The following is a 20,458-nucleotide window of genomic DNA, read 5'->3' on the forward strand; positions in this document are numbered from 1 at the left end:
AGCTTACCTACAGTAGTAAAATGCAGTGTATTTGGAAAAAAGAGAAAGCAACTAAACACCCTAGTGCAAATAAACAGCCCTTTCAGTTGCCAAATGCATTTGACTATATGGTAGTCAATAGGTTAATAGGTACATGATATCTCAGACCTATTTATAGTGGGTGTGGTAGGGTCTGTTCTTAAAAAACACAATTGTCAGCCAAGGTGAAATGTGGGGGTTTCCTCATAATGTTTCACCACACCTGCTCCAGGCTGGCGTCATTAAGAGGCCCAAGGAATGGGCCCCTTGAGGAATCCACAAGACTTTGGGTCTGAGGGATTCAGGGGATTTGGGATCCTGTGATTCTAAACTTGCTGCCACCCTGCAACTCCCCATTTCAGTGCTTTCCATCCACTTGCCACTGCTGGTGGCAGGAGAACTGCCAGTGTGTGGTATGTCTTCACTTACTGGGCTATGATGGGACCTCCGCCACTTTGGAACACTAGCAGCATGCCTCTACTGCCCAAAGACAGTGGAGAGGCAGTTACATATTGCCACCACCACTATCAACAATGGAGGAACAAGATCATACTCTCAAATAATATTACATTTGAGTAAAATACCCTCCCCACTCTGCAATACAGCGTCTTTAATGTTTAAAATTATGCAAAATAAATTCTGATTGGAGGTGTGTGTGTATGAACATATAATCATGTTTTCTTGGCAAGGACTCTGAAGCTGTTGGGGGGGGGAGAGATAATACCTCAGAACCCTTTTACTGAGAATGCACTTCTGTTTTCTATACTAATTTTAGCGAACAAATGCTGAGGTTCAGGTAAATGTTTCCTAGGAAATGTTCTAAGTTGATGCCATTTCTCTGACATTAAAGCACACTTCTGCAATCCTCTCTTTTGTATGAGTAGCTTCTTATATTCCTAACATGAAAAAAACACCTTGCTAGTTATTTCTATATATAGCAAATGGCCTGCGTTTTTTGTTTGCTGGGACTGTTTTGTTTTTAGTAAACAATGTGTTGCCATCTAGAAACAATGAGGAAATGATCACCTTACTGAAAATCACTAAGGAGTAGAGAACGCAGCAGCAAGCATAATTGGATGCTGCAATACAATCACCCATTTGCAGTAAGATCACCCATTAGCCTTGATAACCTCTGATTAAATTAAACTAATGAAGAGTTGTACTAAGAAAACAAGGCACTGTTACAGCTGGGAGTGAAGGCCGAACTAGCAGAAATGGTGTACAAATCCATTGAATGTGGCAATTGTATATAAATTCTGGTGCTGGGCTTTCTAATTCCATGTAGGAAACAGATCCCCCCCCCAACCCTGCCACAATCCTATTTTACAGGGAATATGTATGGGAGAAGAACCAAAGGTTTCTGTGTAGATTGTATAAGGAACAGCTTCCATGGAACTGCTTGCAGTTTGGTTTTTTTATATACCTCTCACTTTCCTGCAGAAATCTATGGCTGACTTTGGGTATAACGCAAACCCACGGTCATGCAAATGTCATCAAATTTGCGGTCATGCAAATGTCATCAAATTAATTTTTATCTTCTTTTGTCCTGGCCAGAGGGGGAATTGGAAGAAGAGTGGTTAAAAGAAGCCGGTTTGTCGAACCTCTTTGGTGAGGCAGCTGCTGACTCTCAAGAAAGCATGGTGGTTTTGGCTACGCTGACGCGTACACAGGCAGCAGCCGTGCAGAAACGAGTGGAGACAGTCACACAGACAATGAGGAAGAAAAACAAGCAGTACCAAGTTCCTGATGTGAGAGATATCTTCAAGCAGCAAAATGAGTCAAAGGAAAAAGTGAGTTCCTGGTTTGTGGCTTTTGGTTTAGCCTCACTTAAAAGAAAACCTGTATAGGAATGCAGGCTATTAGGGTTAAGTTGGAGGAGACACTGTTTCACAAATCTCAACAAGAGGGCATTTTCTAAAGGCTGCTTTGCTTGTTGCATGCTGCTTAGAGGATATGGCCATGCTGCTGGGTTTAAATTTGCTAGGAAGAAGATGAAGTTTTGTGTTTTACTGACAAGGGGGCCTTGCCTATATTTTGCGAAGTCTAGCTTTAGTTTGTGAAACAGGTCTTCACATGAAACAAAGGGAAGCAGTTTGTTCAGGCAGCAGACTCAGGTGAGGTGGAGCTCCTTTTTCCTGACTTTAAGTACCAATCAAGCCATAGGGTTTATTTGCTGGCATGTAGATTGTTCAGCTGTGGGATGACTTTCAATATCCCGATGCTTTCTCCAGTTCTGAAAATGGAGAAATCCATTTGTCTGTTAGACTCCCTGTTTTACAAATCTGCAAAAATAATTTCCTGTATAGAAAACTTGGAAAGATGCACAGGTTCAGGAGACACCTTTTCCCATTTTGGGAATGTCAGACTTTACTCATCTTTGTGCCTGAGAGCCAGACATAGGGGTGTTCTATTCAACTATGAAATTAGTTTGGTACAGCTGATGCTCCATTTATTATGGATGCTATAATCTGTCAGATGATCTAGCTAGTGCTTCAGTTCCCTTTTTGAAGTGAATATTTATCCAGAGGTGCTTTTGTGGTTTGTTTTTTTACTGAATCAAAAAGTGCTGTGCATTCCTTTTTAGAGCAATGTAATTGCATTCTCAACCTGTGGTGACATCAGCCGCATATTAAAAGGTAAAGGTACCCCTGCCCGTACGAGCCAGTCTTGACAGACTCTGGGGTTGTGCGCCCATCTCACTTAAGAGGCCAGGGGCCAGCGCTGTCCGGAGACACTTCCGGGTCACATGGCCAGTGTGACATCGCTGCTCTGGCAAGCCAGAGATTAGGCTCATTTAAATGTTTGTCCTTTAGCCACATGCTGCTGTTCTGTATTCAAAATCATAAATAACTGCTACAAAAATCAATTACTTACTAAAACAATAGGAAATAACACACACAGCAATTGCACTATTATGTTTATACTTGCAAGGATTAAAGGTTCCTGTTTTCCTCTGGAGCAATTTGGTGCTAAAATGTTGCAGCATAAAACCAAATAAGGAGCAACAACTAGAGAGAAGGCTAGTAATGAAAAGATGTGAAACACTTCCCTGGACTGCAATCCTGTGTACCTTTACTTGGGAATGTGCCCCATCAAAATGTGTACCGAAGGGCCAATTGTTCAGTTGTAGAACATCTGAATCGCATGCAGAAGATGCCAGCTTTAATCCTGGCATTTCTGGGTAGGACTATAGGCATGGCACTTGTCTGAAACCCTGGAGTGTTATTGCTAGTCAACATAGACAATCCTGAGTGGTCTGACACTGCTTCAGAGAATTTTTTAATATGTACCTAAATTTGATGGGCTTCCAAACTTAGGATTGGGTGGCAAATACGTTCTTAAAGTGTTGTCTGAACTACTGTCAGTAATGGATGGCAGAAAGAAGCCATCATGTATATAGAAGGTTTCACTGATTCCTCTTTTCTCTGTAGTGCAGCCTTTTCCAATTCAGTGCCCTCCAGATGTTTTGGACTGCAACTCCCATCAACCCCATCCAGCTTGGCTGTGCTGATAAGGTCCAATAGGAGTGGTAGTACCAAACATCTGGAGATTGTTGGGAAGGTTGGGGAAGTTTGCTAGTGTGCTTGTATTTACCCTTCCCAGTTTAGGGTTTGGAAATCTACGAGAAAGATTGCTCTTATACTGAAATAAAGGCTATCAATATCATTATTCATGGGGAATGTGGAGAAGTGTCAAGAGCAAGAAGCAGTTGCACCTGTTCTGGCTAACCTGACCTTGGATTAATATGCAAACTTCCCTGCACTGGAAGAACCTGTTCAAGTATTAGCAGAAGCATATAACCGCAGGGAAAGGGGAAGTTCTCTGCTACTTGCCTCAGAAATAGTCGGAGCCCCCGGCTTTTTGTGGGGAGGAAGAAGAACTTGGCTGACTTTCCGAGGCCCAGATAAAATGAGAAGCTGGGATTGAGACTGTGGAAAATTGGGGCTTCTGAGCAAAAGCCCTTCCCTCCTATGAGGGAAGATGATCCCATCTGGGGTTGTTTTTGCCCTCAACACCAGTTTCCTCTGGGGCTGCTCTGCAAAAAAGGAATGCACTGGGAAGCCTTTTCCAGCCCAATATGTTAACCTGAACGGGGGGGGGGGGGATTAACCTTCTAATGTTCACCTCTCCCTTTGGGTTAAGCCTTACAGGATCCCAGAGTCTCAATTCTGAGGCTGAGCCCAGCAAACGTCACTGACATTTCTAGTAATTGGAACTAAAAAGACCAAGCATAATATTTGTGCGTATCAATGTATTCTTTTTTTAAAAAATGGATGCACAAAGAAATTAAATCAGAAATGTATAGTCAACAAAACTGTTTTTTATAAACAATGTGCTCTTTTTCCAACTGTTTCATTATATATTTATATACTTGCTTGTGTGTGTGTGTTTCCCATGCATAACAAAAACAGTCCATTTCTCAAACAAATCTTATTTCCCAGTCTGCCCCCTCCAATTCTGTTAATATTTATGAGTTTCAGCATGAGCACCAGGTCTCATAACCTCATCATACATTTTTTTAGGGCACGGGGCCTTTTGGTTTCCATATGTAGATGATTGTATATTGAGCAGCTGTTAACATAAATATTAATAATTTCCCTATCCCCTTTAGGCTCTTCAAACTTTCACAAGTTCAGACAGAATAACAACTTGGTTATACCTTTGGTTATATACTGCAAGTTCATTCATAGTTTCCAAATTCCAAACGTCCTTCACGGTTGGCCATCACAATATGCTTAAAAGCTGTTCTTCATGCAGGCTGTTGTGGGGAATCCTTTGTCTCCCAGATGTTGTTGGGCTCTCAGCTTCCAACAGCCCCAGCCCAATGGTCAGGAACAGGGGGAGTTGTAATTCAGCAACATCTGAAAGACAACAGGCTCCTTGCTTCTGAAGCAGGGATTCTCCATATATCCCCAAACCTCTGGCCTTTCAAGTTTTGAAAGTTTTCAAGTACTGACTGTGTTAAAAATCTTTTTTAAATCTTGGCAATATTTTCTATAAATTCTGTACAGTGGTACCTTGAGTTACATACGCTTCAGGTTACATACGCTTCAGGTTACAGATTCCGCTAACCCAGAAATAGTACCTCAGGTTAAGTACTTTGCTTCAGGATGAGAACAGAAATGGTGCTCCGACGGCGTGGCAGCAGCAGGAGGCCCCATTAGCTAAAGTGATGCTTCAGGTTAAGAACAGTTTCAGGTTAAGAACAGACCTCCGGAACGAATTAAGTACTTAACCCGAGGTACCACTGTACATGAAATTCAAACATGAAAACGTCCATGCAAGAGCAATTTTTCTGTTGTCTGTCTTAAGATCAGGTGGGAGCAAAGCATCTTGTCTATCATTTTATTTTCTGAATAAATATTCAGAATATTTTATTTTCTGCGTTTTAGGAAATTGACAGTGAACACCAGTCTGTAAGAACAAAAGAAAACAAAGAGGAGGACACAAAAGAGGGTAAATCTTAACAAATTTTCTGTATTGTTTCTATTTTGAAATGTCTTAACAAGATATATTGCTGAACAAGTTCGTTTTTTAAAAAAAGAAAGCTTTTTCTAGGATATGGACCATATTCTGGAGAAGTCTTTTAGACAACCCAAACACGTGTCAGAATCTCTGCCAAGTCAAAAACCTCATCAGATTTAGTCTTGTGGCTCCAATGCCCTAATTAACCATAACTGTTCCCAGTGTGGATCGAATACCATTGCTATTTCTATAAACAGCAACCAGACCAAAATAATTATTATTTGGTAATCATAATATTCATAAAATCTTACAATCCATATATTGCATAATGAAAGTTGTAACATTTGTTTAATGTCAATGGCAGCAGCCAGTCCAGTGTGCCAGCGCCTCCCTCTCCAAATTATGTGCCTGGTGTTGGGACCCCAGTTGCACACCCTAATGGCAAGCTTTGACCAATTTGTCTTTCCAAAAACTGTAAAGGAGCAGATTAAACAAGTTAATAAAACAATTGCACCCAATTGTTAAGTTAATAAAACAATTGCAACGATTGCATTTGACTAGCTCTGTGAAATCCAGTCTTTGGATTAAGATGGGTATATAAATCTGGCTGTTGGGAATTCATATTAAATAAAACTAAAGCACATTGAACTCAGTTGTACTCTCATAATGGAACTAGAGTTCCTCAACTCTTGGATGTATTTATGGAAATCTCAAGACACCAGAGTAATGACTTGGCAACCTTGCTGTATTTTGAAGCCTATACAAAGGCAGCTAGGTCCAAGTCTGAGAGACAAGGAAATCTTAAAAGTAGGATAAGGAAGCATGGTCAGAAAAATGACTAATTACAAAACAGGAATTTGTGTACGATAGCCATAAATGCCTGTATATAATTGACTGGGGGGTGGGGGAAACAGGAGAAAGGTATGCTTCCAAATAAGGAGAAAAACAAGAGCCCTGCTTTTATCACTAATGGTAAGGATGATACCCATGAAGTTTGGTATTAAAAATGGGATATATTACCAATTATCAATATATTTCAGAACTCTGAATACATGTTCAATAAGCAGGAGCCAAGTTGGAAATACAAAATATTGTGAAACAGAAAGATACCGTCAGCTGAATAATATGTGCTTAGAGGAGCCTTAATGAGCCTTTTCTCTGTTTGCTTCAGCCACCAGGCAGCCATTCACTAGCAAGAACAGTTTCAAAGATGGGATTGCTGCCAAACTGCTGGGTCAGCACAAGGCAGAGAGGCAGACAGAAAAGCACAGGGCTTATGCCAGTAAACTGCCGTAGAATCTTGGTCTGGAAAATTACCAAGCATTTTATTTAAGAATTTCATAACATCTGGTTCTTTTTTCTCCAGTGCCTCTTTATGAGCCTTTAGAAATGGAGAAGTTCTGAAAGGCAATTTCCATATGCTAACACTCTCATAGCACTGAATGAAAAGGGAAAAGCTAAATCAGCCTGTGTATATTCTGATATGTTACAGCTGTTGGGAACCTTGCTGTAAAGTGCATCTCTGCTGCCAGGATTGGAATGGGAGAGAAATCTGTTTGCCCCAGTTTTGCTGGGTACAAACTTCAGCACCTGTTTCTGGGCTGTGCCAGAGGCTCGTCAGTAATAAGGAGCTAATAGTCAGTGTTGTTTTAGCAGAGCATAGTGGGGGGCAGTTGTTTTTCCAACGGCAATAGGAATTGCCTGGCATTTCAAAGGCACCAAATATTCTTGAAGTGAAATTCAAAGCTAAAAGCTTGTTAGTAAAAGTTGGGAGTGTATTTAGGGTTTGGGGCAGTGAGCAAAGTAAGGGAGCGAAGTAATTTTCTCATCTCTGATAATAATCTGTGATAACAAAAAAAATTCCTTCCAGTAGCACCTTAAAGACCAACTAAGTTAGTTCTTGGTATGAGCTTTCGTGTGCATGCACACTTCTTCAGATACGAAGTGGTATCTGAAGAAGTGTGCATGCACACGAAAGCTCATACCAAGAACTAACTTAGTTGGTCTTTAAGGTGCTACTGGAAGGAATTTTTTTTGTTTTGACTATGGCAGACCAACACGGCTACCTATCTGTAACTAATAATCTGTGATAATTAGGTGGTGTTTAACAAAATATTTAAAGCTGCAGTAGTCATCACATTTGCCTCATGATTGAAAAATGATAATAATTTATTAACTTTGGAACTGAGCAATGCTGCACATTAGTTGTGGTATTATCTTTGTAAAGCTAGAGACAGTAACATAATAGCGGTTTACCATCAAGGACGTTTACATGCTAGGAAGTATAGATTTTTTTAAACAGCACAACAGTAAGATTATTAGGGGGAGGGAGGATACTAAAAATTTGTGATCTTCATAATGTGCCTTGATTGCAAAGCAGTTATATGCTCGTGTAAGGGGACTGTGATCCAGCTGAGGTTCATAAAGGCTCCCATAACCTATCAGAAGGTGGAAGCATTCTGTGAGCAGATTTTCTGTTCATGAATCTCTGGAGCCAATCCATGATTAATTCAGCACCCTCCTCAAATATGGTGATGGAAGTGGGGGAAAAGTTGCATTTGAACTTTAATGACCATTTCCCCCATTTCTTTTTCATCACATCTAGCATCTTGTCAACATATTGATTATGATCATCAAAGAGAAGATGTTCCAGTCACTGAAACAGACATTAACTTGGAAATATCATTTTCGGAGCAGGCAGCTACGCTCAAAGATGACCCAGCAGGCAAAGTCTTGAAGGGCAAAGAGGATGACACACTCCTTCCTGTAGGTGCTTTTTTGGTCTTGCTTTAATATCTTTCATTCTGTGGGGGTTTCTTATTTATCTTCTGCAAAATTACACTGTACAAAATTACACTGGAGAACTTCAAGTTCAAAGAAATAAAGAGTACTACATATTCAGACATGTAGAATGTTGACATGTGTTTAGCCAATATGTGTGTTCGATTGCATTGTTGGTAATGGGGCATTCATGGAAAATGAAGTGTGAAACTGCAGAGTCTAAATCTAGTTTTCTGTGTTCAGTAATGGGCTGGGAAGTGTTCACATATGCAACCTTCACCATTACCACCTGCAGTTTGAAGATTTATAGTTCTAGGAACTATTTTACTACTTCAGCTGTTTAGACCAGGCTTTAGGTCCTTTTCTAGGGATGAAAACACTTTCACGATCAGGTGCTCATTGCTCTAGTCCGAATTTATTTGTCCATCGTTGATTGCTTAAAGAAAGATGCACGGTGCTCTTGGCATGCATTCAGTTTTCAAACAGGCAAAAGCCAAATCCACTTTCAAGGTATGGGTAACCCACTTTCAAACACTTCTAAGGCATCGGTAACTCCTCCACCCCTTATTTTGTTACCCACAGAGACCGCAGCCCCACATGTACCTCCAGTTTGGTACCAGTGTACTAGTCCCCAATGAAGCTGTAATTTTAATAATATGCTTGGGAGGGGGGGAATTTTTAAACTAGGAGTGCAAAAGTGAATTTATTATAGCAAAAAATAATACCCTCGCCAATAATAGGCACCGCTGAAATGCAGCACGAGCTCCCGCTTCCTTTTGTTGCTTGTTAGAGAGCAGACTTTAATGCTATTATTTTAAACTCTTAGAATTTCAGACTGCCAAAAGACAAAACGGGTACAACAAAGATTGGAGACCTTGCCCCTCAGGATATGAAGAAGGTCCATGCTCTGGCACTAATTGAGCTGACGGCTCTCTTTGATATCCTTGGAACAGAACTGAAGCCACAAAAAGCAATAAAAATCAAAACCAAAGGTCAGTTTCTTCCATTTGCAGTGCTACTATGTTGATGTGCATTTCTATATGTGTAATCTTTGAGGTCACTTTTTTGGTTTCCCCTTGAAAACTGTAGAAGGTGCGGCAAAAATGAAGTAAGGTCGTTGAGACTTCCCATTTGCTTTGGTGGGGTGCGCTATACAGTGGTACCTTGGGTTAAGTACTTAATTCGTTCCAGAGGTCCGCACTTAACCTGAAACTGTTCTTAACCTGAAGCACCACTTTAGCTAATGGGGCCTCCCACTGCTGCCACGTCGCTGCTACGTGATTTCTGTTCTCATCTTGAAGCAAAGTTCTTAATCTGAAGCAATATTTCTGGGTTAGCAGAGTGTAAAGTGTATGTAACCTGAAGAGTATGTAACCCGAGGTACCACTGTACACGCATCACACCGCATTGTGTATTCTCGTATTCTAAATGAAGTAATGGGCCTCAGGTATCCACTGGGGGTCAACAGAACCTGCAAACCAAATGCATTTGTTTTAAAGGGTTGTGGCTTGGCGTACGTAGTCAGGTGAGTATGATGGGTACAATCCATGCCATATGAAGCATTTTTGCATTCCATCAGGTTTAGTGGCGACCTGTTAAGCATGATCTTAGAGCTCTCATTACAGTCAATGCAACTTAATTACATTCAAGTTGCATTGACTGTAATGAGAGAGAGAGAGAGATTCAAACTCTGGCTGAATCATGCCAAACGAGGCTAGGAATATATCACTTCTTCCTACTTTAAACCTGATGGAGTGTTTCACTAAGCTTGTCCTTAATGCTGTCATGCTTGTTTCACTGCTTGAACGTTTCGTTTCTTCCCTTTGCCTATCTTTAGAAGCTTAACTCTAAAAGTGCTCTCAACCATGATTTATTTTTGTTTGTGGAGAACCATCCATATTGATTATGATCTATAGGGCGGGATGAAATAACTTAACATGACTGCACTTGGAGGCTCTCAACAAAATTGTAATTTATGTAACATAACAATATAATTGCAGTGTTCCTATTCTAGGAAAACGCTTTATGAAAATTACAGCTTTATGACCTTTTCCTGTGGTTTCTAGTTTGGCATGAGATTTCGTTCCAATTCTGGGGTGTGTGTGTGAGTGAGTGATGGCATCCTCCATCAGAGCAAAGGCGGCCTGTCAAATTTTCAAAGCATGTAATTTAATCCAAATGAGTAACTTCTTTTTCTTTATTTGTTTATAAGTCTTCAGTTATACACTCATATCATTCTCCACTTCTTATACAGGGATTCTTTTTGGACTTCCCAACCAACAGTCCATATTGGTTTTATATATATATTTTTACCTTTAATATAGATATGGGCAACTGGGAACATTTTGAGATCACCAAGTTAAATGGCATACTATCAAGTCCTTTTCCTATTAAAAAAGAGGAAAAGCAGCGTTGCTTCCCCGCTCCTCTGATTGAAAATACAAACGTGTATATAGGTACTGCATGCATATATCTGTAAAGTCAACATCCTGTAAAATAGGCTTAGTTTAGTGTGGGGAAACTCACAAAAGAACAGAATTTTTATTAGGGAAAGTTGACCTCTAATACTGATTTTGAGATTGTTGACTTGCAAATTTATGTGTCTTTGACTGTATATATTTGAAAATTCTCCATTAACATTTTCATTGTTTTTATTTAGTTTCACTTGTATGTTTTAGATGCGACTTTTACATTTAAAAAGTTTTATTTTTAAACCGAAGTTTTGTATATTTCCAGATTAGCTTCTAGTGAGTACAGCCCTGGTTAAACGCATTGGACTGGGAATATTTTATTTATTTATTGGTTGATTAAGAGGATTCCCCCTTTGCTTTCCCTTCAATCTGAAGTTAAGTGCAGCTTATATGAATTAAAAATGTGTAGAAATAATAAAACATAATGCAGAGCTAAATTTGAAGCAGCAGCATTGCACAGATTTAAAAGTAACCTATGAAATACAGGAAACGTTTCCATTTTGTTAACTGCCTGTATTTCTGACCTTCTCTTTAATGTTTTACAAGGACCTGAAACATGTTACCAGTTAATCAAATATCTTCTTGGGCAAAAACTTGCAGTCAGGGTTCAGCAGAGACGACAGTGCAGTAGCTAAATAATTGAAAGCAACTGTGAGTGATGAGGGAGATACAGCTGGGTACAGTTGAGTTCTCTGAATACAATCTTCATTTCACAGCTCAGAAAATAACTTCTTCCAGCCACATCAGGGTAAAGGAACCTTCCCTCCTACACAACCTTCCATTTTTATATTCTTAAAAAAGCCGTGTCCAGTTAAACATACCAAAGCTATGCCAAATACTTCTTGAATATGGAATATTGCTTTAGGATAGCCATTTTTTCCTTTCATCCCTGGGAAATAGAGGGTCTCTGCAGATCACACATTTTTAAGGGCTACAGAGAGACCCTCTTGATTCAGTCCAACTTCTTTTTCCATGGGATTTTTCCTGAGGGTATTCTGATTTGGGAAAACCCCATTGTCTTTCCATAGGAAAAGGGGCTATTGCTCAGGGTAGAGTATTTGCCTTGCATGCAGAAGGTCCCAGGTTCAATCCTTCGCTTCTTGGGGTTAGATCTGGTAGAGATGGCTGTCTGAAATTCTGGAGAATTCTGCTGCTGGTGTGTGGACATTACAGTGGTACCTCGGGTTAAGTACTTAATTCGTTCTGGAGGTCCGTTCTTAACCTGAAACTGTTCTTAACCTGAAGCACCACTTTAGCTAATGGGGCCTCCTGCTGCTGCCATGCCGCCGGAGCACGATTTCTGTTCTCATCCTGAAGCAAAGTACTTAACCTGAGGTACTATTTCTGGGTTAGCGGAGTCTGTAACCTGAAGCGTATGTAACCTGAAGCGTTTGTAACCCAAGGCGTTTGTAACCCAACTGAGCTAGATTGTCCAATGGTCTGACTCAACAGCCTCCTATAGATGCTCCATCAAATGGTTTACTCTACCATCCCTACCTCAGCACCAGCTATGGTTGGTGACTGCATCACTGTGAATAATAAGGGCTGTATCCACTTGCTTCATGACTCGAAGGCAGCTCCACATGCATGAGGTCCCCTTTGCTTAGTGTTCAGCAAATCGGTTTCCCCCCATAGAACACAGTCCACACTGTTCACTTCTAGAGAGGTTTTTCGGTGGGGAGGTGTGGTGCTACCAGGGCTGTGGAGATTAGGAGGAGGGAAGAGAAACATCAGTTGTGCAAGCTGCCTTCCACTTGCACAACCATTGGATACAACCCAATACTTAGACTTGATGGGAGGGTACTTCACATGCTCAAAGGCTTGCATATCTTTATCTCGACAACCTTCACAACAGCCCTATTAAAGAAAGGCCAGCATTTTTGTTCCTATATTGCAGATGAGCAGCTAAGGCAAAGGCAATAATAGTTTGCCTAATGCCCTCTAGTTAGAATGGGTCCTGTTCACAGGCCACTCATACAGCAGGAAATAGAATGACTGAGGTTACAATCTTGTACGTGTCAGTGAGCTATTCCAAAGGTTAAATGTTTGGAAGTATTCCTCCTTTTCTTTACTTATGGTATATTTATTTTTGCTGGAGCCCCTTTCTTGCTTTAAATGTTTGAAAAATCTTTAAAAATAGATACAATAATAGCCAATTAATGCCAAGACAGATTGCAGAAATGTAAAAACAGAAGAATATTTCAATCCTGCTATTTGAGAAGATGAAGTGTACCTAATTCATATGGTAGTAGAGGGATGTATGCAGCAAGAAATACAGTGGTGCCCCGCAAGACGAACGCCTCGCAAGACGAAAAACCCGCTAGACGAAAGGGTTTTCCGTTTTGGAGGCGCTTCGTAAAATGAATTCCCCTATGGGGTTGCTTCGCAAGACGAAAAAAATCTTGCATCCCCCCGCGGGTTTTTTCCGCTTTTTTCTTCCTTTTTTAAAGCCGCTAAGCCGCTTATCAGCTGTTCCGCTGATAAGCCGCTTAACAGCTGATCGCTGGAAGCCGCTTGGCAGCTGTAGCGCTAATCCGCTAAGCTGTCAATGGGCTTGCTTCGCAAGACGAAAAAACCGCTATACGAAGAGCCTCACGGAACGGATTAATTTCGTCTTGCGAGGCACCACTGTAATGTCTGTTTGAAAATACTATTGACACTTCAATTTGCAATGAATTCTGAAGTGGGTCAGCTTTGTAGGGTTCGTCTGCAACTTTTTGCTTTTAGCTAGCATGCATTATTCAAATATGCAGAGCTGGCTGATGCTTCAACCTTGTGCATGTTTACAGGCAGTAAATTCATTCCCATTGAATGCAGTGGGACTTGCTTCTGGGCGAATATGCATACGATTCAACCCGACTCTGTTCGGTGGGATTTACTCCTTGCTAAGTGTACATAGGATTGGACTATAAATTGTTTGTCTGGATTTATTAATTATAAACTGTGTTGATCTGAACATAGTGGAGAAGAGTCTATGAAACCATTTTTCATGTCGTCATAAGCCAATTGTTTGTCTTTTGTTGTTTCATACAGAATCTGGTCTTTTTGGTGTCCCACTGTCAGTTTTGCTAGAACAAGATCAGAAGAGGGTGCCAGGCATCCGGATACCACTAATTTTTCAAAAAGTGAGTACTGTAGGCTGACCAGTCAGTTTCTTCCATACCAGTTAGGTTTCAGCAGAACGCAAACATATAAGGCACCTATAGTTACATCAGTGCGCAGAAAAGCTTGTAACTGTTTAGCCACAGCTGCATTCCAGTTTTCAGTAGAACAAATTTTCTATTTTTCAACTAGCATTTTAGTTGCCGCCAACTTGAGTTGAGATACTTTCTATTTTAATTTGCAGCTCATTTCTCATATAGAAGAAGGAAAGCTGGATACAGAAGGGCTTCTTCGAATACCGGGTGTGGCAGCAAGGGTAAAGGTAAACTAATCTTTCAATTCTGGAAAGAGAGTGTTAGATTAATTACATATATTTTATTAATAATAGTAATAATTTGGTAACTTGTGTTCAGTGGCAAGATCTTGAGATCCTTACGACATTTTATAATTATAACAATCGTATCTTAAAAAGAATTTTATATTAATCCTTGGACAACTGACAGTGGTTTTGCCAAAGCTGAGTGACTGAGCAGGAGTGTGTGTGACAGAAACCTCCTTTCCAAAACTTATTTTATTACATTGTGAGTTCTAGTTTGTTCATAAATGTAGGCTTTTTGTATGCATTGCTATAGGTATTCTTTTATTGAATTAAGGACGGGGTGAAGGACAATTGACTCTATTCTTCCTACATGTTGACCCTTCATTACTCTGATGTTATCCTGGATTGTGGTTAGCCACCTGGGTAAACAAGTCTTTGCTCTCAGTCCCTCTGAGAGCATCTGTGTATGGACTGTTGTTTTTTTTTTTTTTGATAAAAACTCATCCTCTTTTTTTATTGCACTTCATACCTGATTTTTACCACTGTGCATGTCAAATTTTAAATCTAGAGCAGATGGTTTTCATATTTAGCATCATGTGCATACTCTGGGCCTGCTAATTGTGGATTACGCTTGCATAGAAATCTTCTTGACCTGGCAAAGTGGCTGAATTGAAGCATAGCTCCATTGAGATGAACTAGGCAATAATGGAGTGGGGAGGGTAAATACAATACAAATCCCTGTTGTCCAAACATGCAGAGTGATTGCAAGCCTCTGTTTAGATGGCCAAATAAGCATGCATGCAAGCTCTTTTTTGGAGAGAAATGTGTGGAGACCACAGGAGCTATTCATTTAACCTGCTCTGAATGTTGAATTGCAGATAGGTGTCTTGTTAACTTAGGACAGTGGTGTCCAAACTTTTTAAAAAGAGGGCCAGATTTGATGAAGTGAAGGGCCGTAAGGGCTGACCATAGGGTCAACTGATGTTGTTAGCCTTTTTGGGGGGTTGAAATTGTTTGAGATTTTTTTAGGATTTTACCCTGGGAAATAAACTGCCACAGGAGCCAGATTGAACCAAATGGTGGGCCGGATTAGGCCCCCAAAATGGACTTTGGACATGCCTGGCTTAGGAAGATTGGCATCATGTGTTAATCATCTGAAGAGCCATAAATGAATTCAAAACACTTGAATTCAAACATCTGCAACACTTGATCATATTTCTAGAGATGTATAAATAGAGAGCATTTTGATACATGACACTGAATGTGCCTTTGCACATCCTCTTTTGCTATTGAATACTGTTAATGGGCCAGGGAGCACAAAGGAGATCCATTGTCAAATGGAGTATCTGTTTTGACTGCATACGTAGCATTATATAAACATAGGAAATACAAAACGTCATTTTTAGCACTACGCCCTGACATATAATTGACACACACCCAAAAACCTAGCTCAGTTTTTTATGTTAAAATGTGTGCCTAGTTTTAGTGTTGATGTTTTGGATAAATAAGATGATTTCATATTCCCCTTTTTAAAAGCATTAAATATATGTGTGAAGTGCATAAAGACTTTTCAGCCTCTTGTCTTCTAGAATCTTTGCCAGGAGCTTGAAGCAAAGTTTTATGAAGGGACTTTCCACTGGGAAAATGTAAAACAGCACGATGCAGCAAGTCTTCTGAAACTCTTTATTCGAGAACTGCCTCAACCGCTGCTCACTGTGGAGTATCTCAAGGCCTTCCAGGATGTGCAAAGTAAGCATAAGTCCTTCTGGTTCAGAATTAGGGGAGTCATTATGCAGAGCAGGCCTTTTTTTCCAGGTCAGCCTTCTTACATCCCTATAGGGAACCTATGGGAGGACTCCGTAATTAACCCCCCCCAAACAGTTCTAGAAATAACAAACTTTGTGGAGTTCTGGAGAGCCACAAGGAGAAAAAACCTGTATGGCCTTGCAGGCTACAGGTTAATAACCCATGTTGTAGAATATCATGTTGCACATACAAGAATTGTATTCCTACAGTTCTGGAAAATGTTCTCCCTCATAGTCTTTGATGTGGAACAGTCAAACAACCACTTGCACCATTAATCTTTTCTGGGCATGGCTATTCTTCATTGGCAAGCGAGTCCATGAAATTTTCTGCAAATAGTCCATTAGCTTGCTTGCATCTGAAAACAAACACACAGAATGGTTTTCTGTACACAAGTGCCTCGAACTGTTCAGCAAACAGTAGATGAATTCATAAAATGATATGTCTTTCATAGTGGAAAAAAATAATAATAATTATGTAGGGCAGGGCTTACCTCCCTCCAATATTTTATTCCAGTTGGCAACCCTGTCTGCCATGATGGCTAAGTTATCAGTAAACATTTTAAAGAAAATGTCTACATAGAGATTTTCAAGCTTGCTGAACACACCTAATGATGTTGTTGTTGGTTGTAATTGCTGCCTTAGAAATCCTCCAGAGATGTGGAACTCCCATACTACATTTAGCACCACAAATGACTTGCAATGCAGCAATACCAGAAGCATGGTCAACAAAGAGCACTGTGCTTCAGTGAGCTTTTTAGCATGTGACACTAAGCCATTCTTTTTACTGACTGTCATAAATTCCTTTCATAGTCGTGGGCATAAATGGATGTTTCATCTGTGAAGGATTTTTCTTTGGTCTACTAAATATTGTATTAATAAGCGTTACATTATGAAACAAAGTAGCAAAAGTAAGGCATTACCTGGGAAATCGTGAATCCCCAAATTGGTAATAATGGATCTTGTGGCAGTTGAGTCATGAAACAGAATCGGAAAACAAGATGCTAGGTGAGGCAGCAGGATCCACAGGGCTGTCAATCCCAATGTAGACATTTAAACTTCCTTTGTTCCTGATGTTGATGTTCACCTCCCCTTCTTACCTGACGGGGAGTGGGGTGCCATTTTGTGGTTTGCCTGAGGTGTCAAAATGTCTTGGTTGCTTTTTACCTGTGAAGATAACCAAGAGAAATCCATAAACATTAATATTTTTGAGGAAAATGCAAAATGATTCAAAAACATACTCACAAATTGAGATTTGCATGTTTCACTGACAGAACTTCCAACGAAGAAGCATCAGCTGCAAGCACTGAATCTTTTGGTCCTCCTTCTCCCAGATGGAAATAGAGATACTCTTAAGGTTAGACTTAAGACTTCACCATTTAAAAAACACTTCTGCAATTACACTTCTACCCACAGCACCTAGGGCTACTCCCCACTTCTCTTCCTCCCCAGTTGGGGTTCCAGAGCCATGCTTCTACCACAAGGATAGGCCTGGAATCTTGATTGCGGGAAAGGTGTAAGTGCAGGGCCTAATTCTTGGCACCACACTTCAAAGGAGAATGTGGACAAATTAGAATGGTTTCAGAAAGGATGGTCGGGGGTATGGAAACAACCTCTCCTTTGAGGAGAGGTTACGGGAATGGGTATGTTTACCCTGAATAAGAGGACTGATATGGTAGCACTCCTCAAATATCAGAAAAGCTCTCACTTGTTGTTCTGCCTCAGATCTAATGGGCTTAGAGGATAGCTATCAGTACAACATTAGGAGAAATCACTTGACCATAAGAACAATTTAGCAATAAAACTAGAGGGACTGTTCCACACTGGAGGTTTTCAAGTTGGGTCTGGACAGCCATTGATGGATACTCTACCTCTGGATTTTCTGCTAGACTAGTTGGGCTACAAGGTCCCTTCCCAGCCCCATAATGAATCTCACAACCACTAACACAAATTTACCTTTAAGGAGTGAGGCAGCCCAGAGAGAGGGTCACTGCTGGTCTTGCAAAGAACCAGAGTACAGCTAAACAAAATCTAGGGCAACCTTGAATATGTGATATATGCTTGACCTAGTCAACCATATCTTCGTTAGAAGAAGGATATCCAGTGTGGTTTCCTACAGATGTTGGTGGAATCCAACTCCTATCACCCTGATCATTGGCCATGCTGGCTTGGGCTCATGGAAATTGTAGTTAAACAAGGTTCGTTTAATTTCATTGTACACAGGTTGTACAATGACAATAAATTTATTATTATTATTATTATTATTATTATTATTATTATTAGACACCATGTTGGCTATCTCTGGTCCAGAATAAAAATTTCAGATGCCTACATTTCTTTTTACTGAAAGTAAAAGGAAGTTGACTTTGATTTTTGGAGAAATCACTTATTTAGTTTAACCACTGAAGTTACTAGTTGATTTAACGCTGTGCACATACTAGAATAAACTCTTTTAAAAGCGCACTATTTGAGCATGTTTCTTGTTTGCTTGCGCATGCCTACTTTGCCAATGCTGTTCTCATTTTCAGGCACTGCTTGAATTTCTTCAAAGGGTAATTGATCACCGAGATAAAAATAAAATGACCCTAAAGAATGTTGCCATGGTTATGGCTCCAAACATCTTCATGTTTCATGGTTTGGGCTCAAAGAACACAGAGCAAAGCGAGTTCGTTATGGCGGCTGGGACAGCAAATGTCATGCGTTTTATGATTAGAAACCAAAACCTTTTATGGACTGTAAGTTTGTTTAAAAGTACTTATTGTCATTAGAGAAGAGTTTTCCAAATTTTTCATGTTGGTGACACAATTTTTAGACATGCATCATTTCACAACATAGTAATTCAGTTTTACTAGCAAACTGGAGGTTAAACTACAGCAACCCCTTTCCAGCCCTGGGAGGAGTGTGGCGAGCGTTTGTGCAACATACCTACACACTGCGGCTGACACACTAACGTGTCATGTCCCACAGTTTGGAAAGCTCTGCATTAGAGAATTGTCTCAAACAGAAGGGCCACCATTTTACAAATTTTACTGAACATGCACACAAAAACACACACAATGCAGATGACTCTATTCATTCTGAGCAGCTGGATGTAAGAGCTACATAGATATACAAATTTAATAAATAATAATAATATTGAGCTGTTTTGTGTAAAAAAAAAAAAGGTCAGTGTAAGCTATAAAATATGCCTGTTTAATGTAGTTCAAAATATGGATGGCGTAGATAATTCCCCATAGGAATATTTACAGAATGAATCCTCGTGTGTTTTAGAATATTGTTTGCATATTTTACTCATGACGAGAGTAAATAGCCCCTACTTTGTAAATGTTATTTTGTATTTCAGAACAAACAATAACTTGTTTATTGTATTTAAGTATTTATATTCACTAGATTTGGTTTCGGAACTATATACAAGCTAAAAATATAAAAATGCAATGAACCAAATAAAAACACCAAACAGATATTTTTTTTAAAGCTTCACTGAAGGAAAATAAATTTTCTCTTCTAGAAATGTAATTATTATATTATTAATCATGTTTAAGTGGTTGTAGGCTGCCTTGAGTATGCATTACACAGAAAGACAGAAAACAAATTCTAGAATGAATTATACCACTAGTGCCGTATTTTGTTATATCTTGGTTATTTCCATATACATTAGTGTTGAAAGCTTAGTTTTGCCCTTCTGTGGGTTTATTCACACATGCAAACAACAATATGGAAGACAGAGCACCATTCATGAGAAACTGCTTGCGGGGGAGTCTGATTTCATGACACCAATATAGACCCCGTTACTTGTACAAAAACTGACCCGAGATGATTAGCTACACCTTATATGGTTTTACTATGAAGAGGTTTTGTGCAATTATATTTCATACCGTGCCTTTGCATCTATCATTTGTGTCTCATTTTTAACAATATAATTCTGTTCTTGTTTGACATTAATATTGGTGTTTGATATTCCATATTTGATATGTCTTGTCACTAGAAGGATATAAACATTTGTTTGGAGGAGCCGACAGCATCAATGGTGTTAATAATAGATTTTATGTCTGCTTAGATTCCTACATTCCTTGTGAACCAAGTAAGAAAGCAAAATACTGAAAGTCAGAAAAAGGAGAAAAAGGACAAAGCTGTGAAAAAATTGCTGAAGAAAATGGCTTATGACCGTGAAAAACACGAGAAGCAAGATAAAAATGTCAATGATGTAAAAAGTGTCAATGAGGTAAGCAAGTAACTTTCAGTAAATTAGAGTAGGTCGTCTTCTTCTTTGGCGATTGCTTGTAGCTCAGTAAGATTGTCTTCCATAAACACAGTTTTAACAATGACTGTGGAGGCCAATTCTGGATCCGCACATCTTTCCACAGTGGGGACATAGGTTTCTGGGCCGGAGTTAATCACGGTGGGGTTTGCCAAGCATGCCTTCCTCTTAGCATGTTTCTCCCTTGCATCCTAAGTTGGAGTGTCTTCAAAGCCCATGACACCTTTGGTAAAGGCTGTTC

The 20,458-nt window shown here is 39.8% G+C and overlaps 1 protein-coding gene across 6 annotated transcripts in view; it reads left to right on the plus strand.

Moving 5' to 3' along the window:
• The window catches only part of ARHGAP18 (Rho GTPase activating protein 18), a 63,663-nt gene that overhangs the window by 35,829 nt on the left and 7,376 nt on the right, over positions 1-20,458 (plus strand). For all 6 annotated transcript variants that reach the window (XM_081907152.1, XM_081907153.1, XM_081907148.1 and 3 more), the window contains exons 3-12: positions 1,573-1,808; positions 5,412-5,475; positions 8,090-8,250; positions 9,092-9,257; positions 13,770-13,861; positions 14,083-14,160; positions 15,747-15,906; positions 17,234-17,316; positions 18,488-18,694; positions 20,017-20,181. In XM_081907152.1, the coding sequence (XP_081763278.1) occupies positions 1,573-1,808; positions 5,412-5,475; positions 8,090-8,250; positions 9,092-9,257; positions 13,770-13,861; positions 14,083-14,160; positions 15,747-15,906; positions 17,234-17,316; positions 18,488-18,694; positions 20,017-20,181 (1,412 nt within the window). The remainder of the gene's footprint in view (positions 1-1,572; positions 1,809-5,411; positions 5,476-8,089; positions 8,251-9,091; positions 9,258-13,769; positions 13,862-14,082; positions 14,161-15,746; positions 15,907-17,233; positions 17,317-18,487; positions 18,695-20,016; positions 20,182-20,458) is intronic.

The sequence above is a fragment of the Podarcis melisellensis genome, assembly GCF_964234715.1.
Source record: "Podarcis melisellensis genome assembly, chromosome: 3".
NCBI classification, from domain to species: domain Eukaryota; kingdom Metazoa; phylum Chordata; class Lepidosauria; order Squamata; family Lacertidae; genus Podarcis; species Podarcis melisellensis.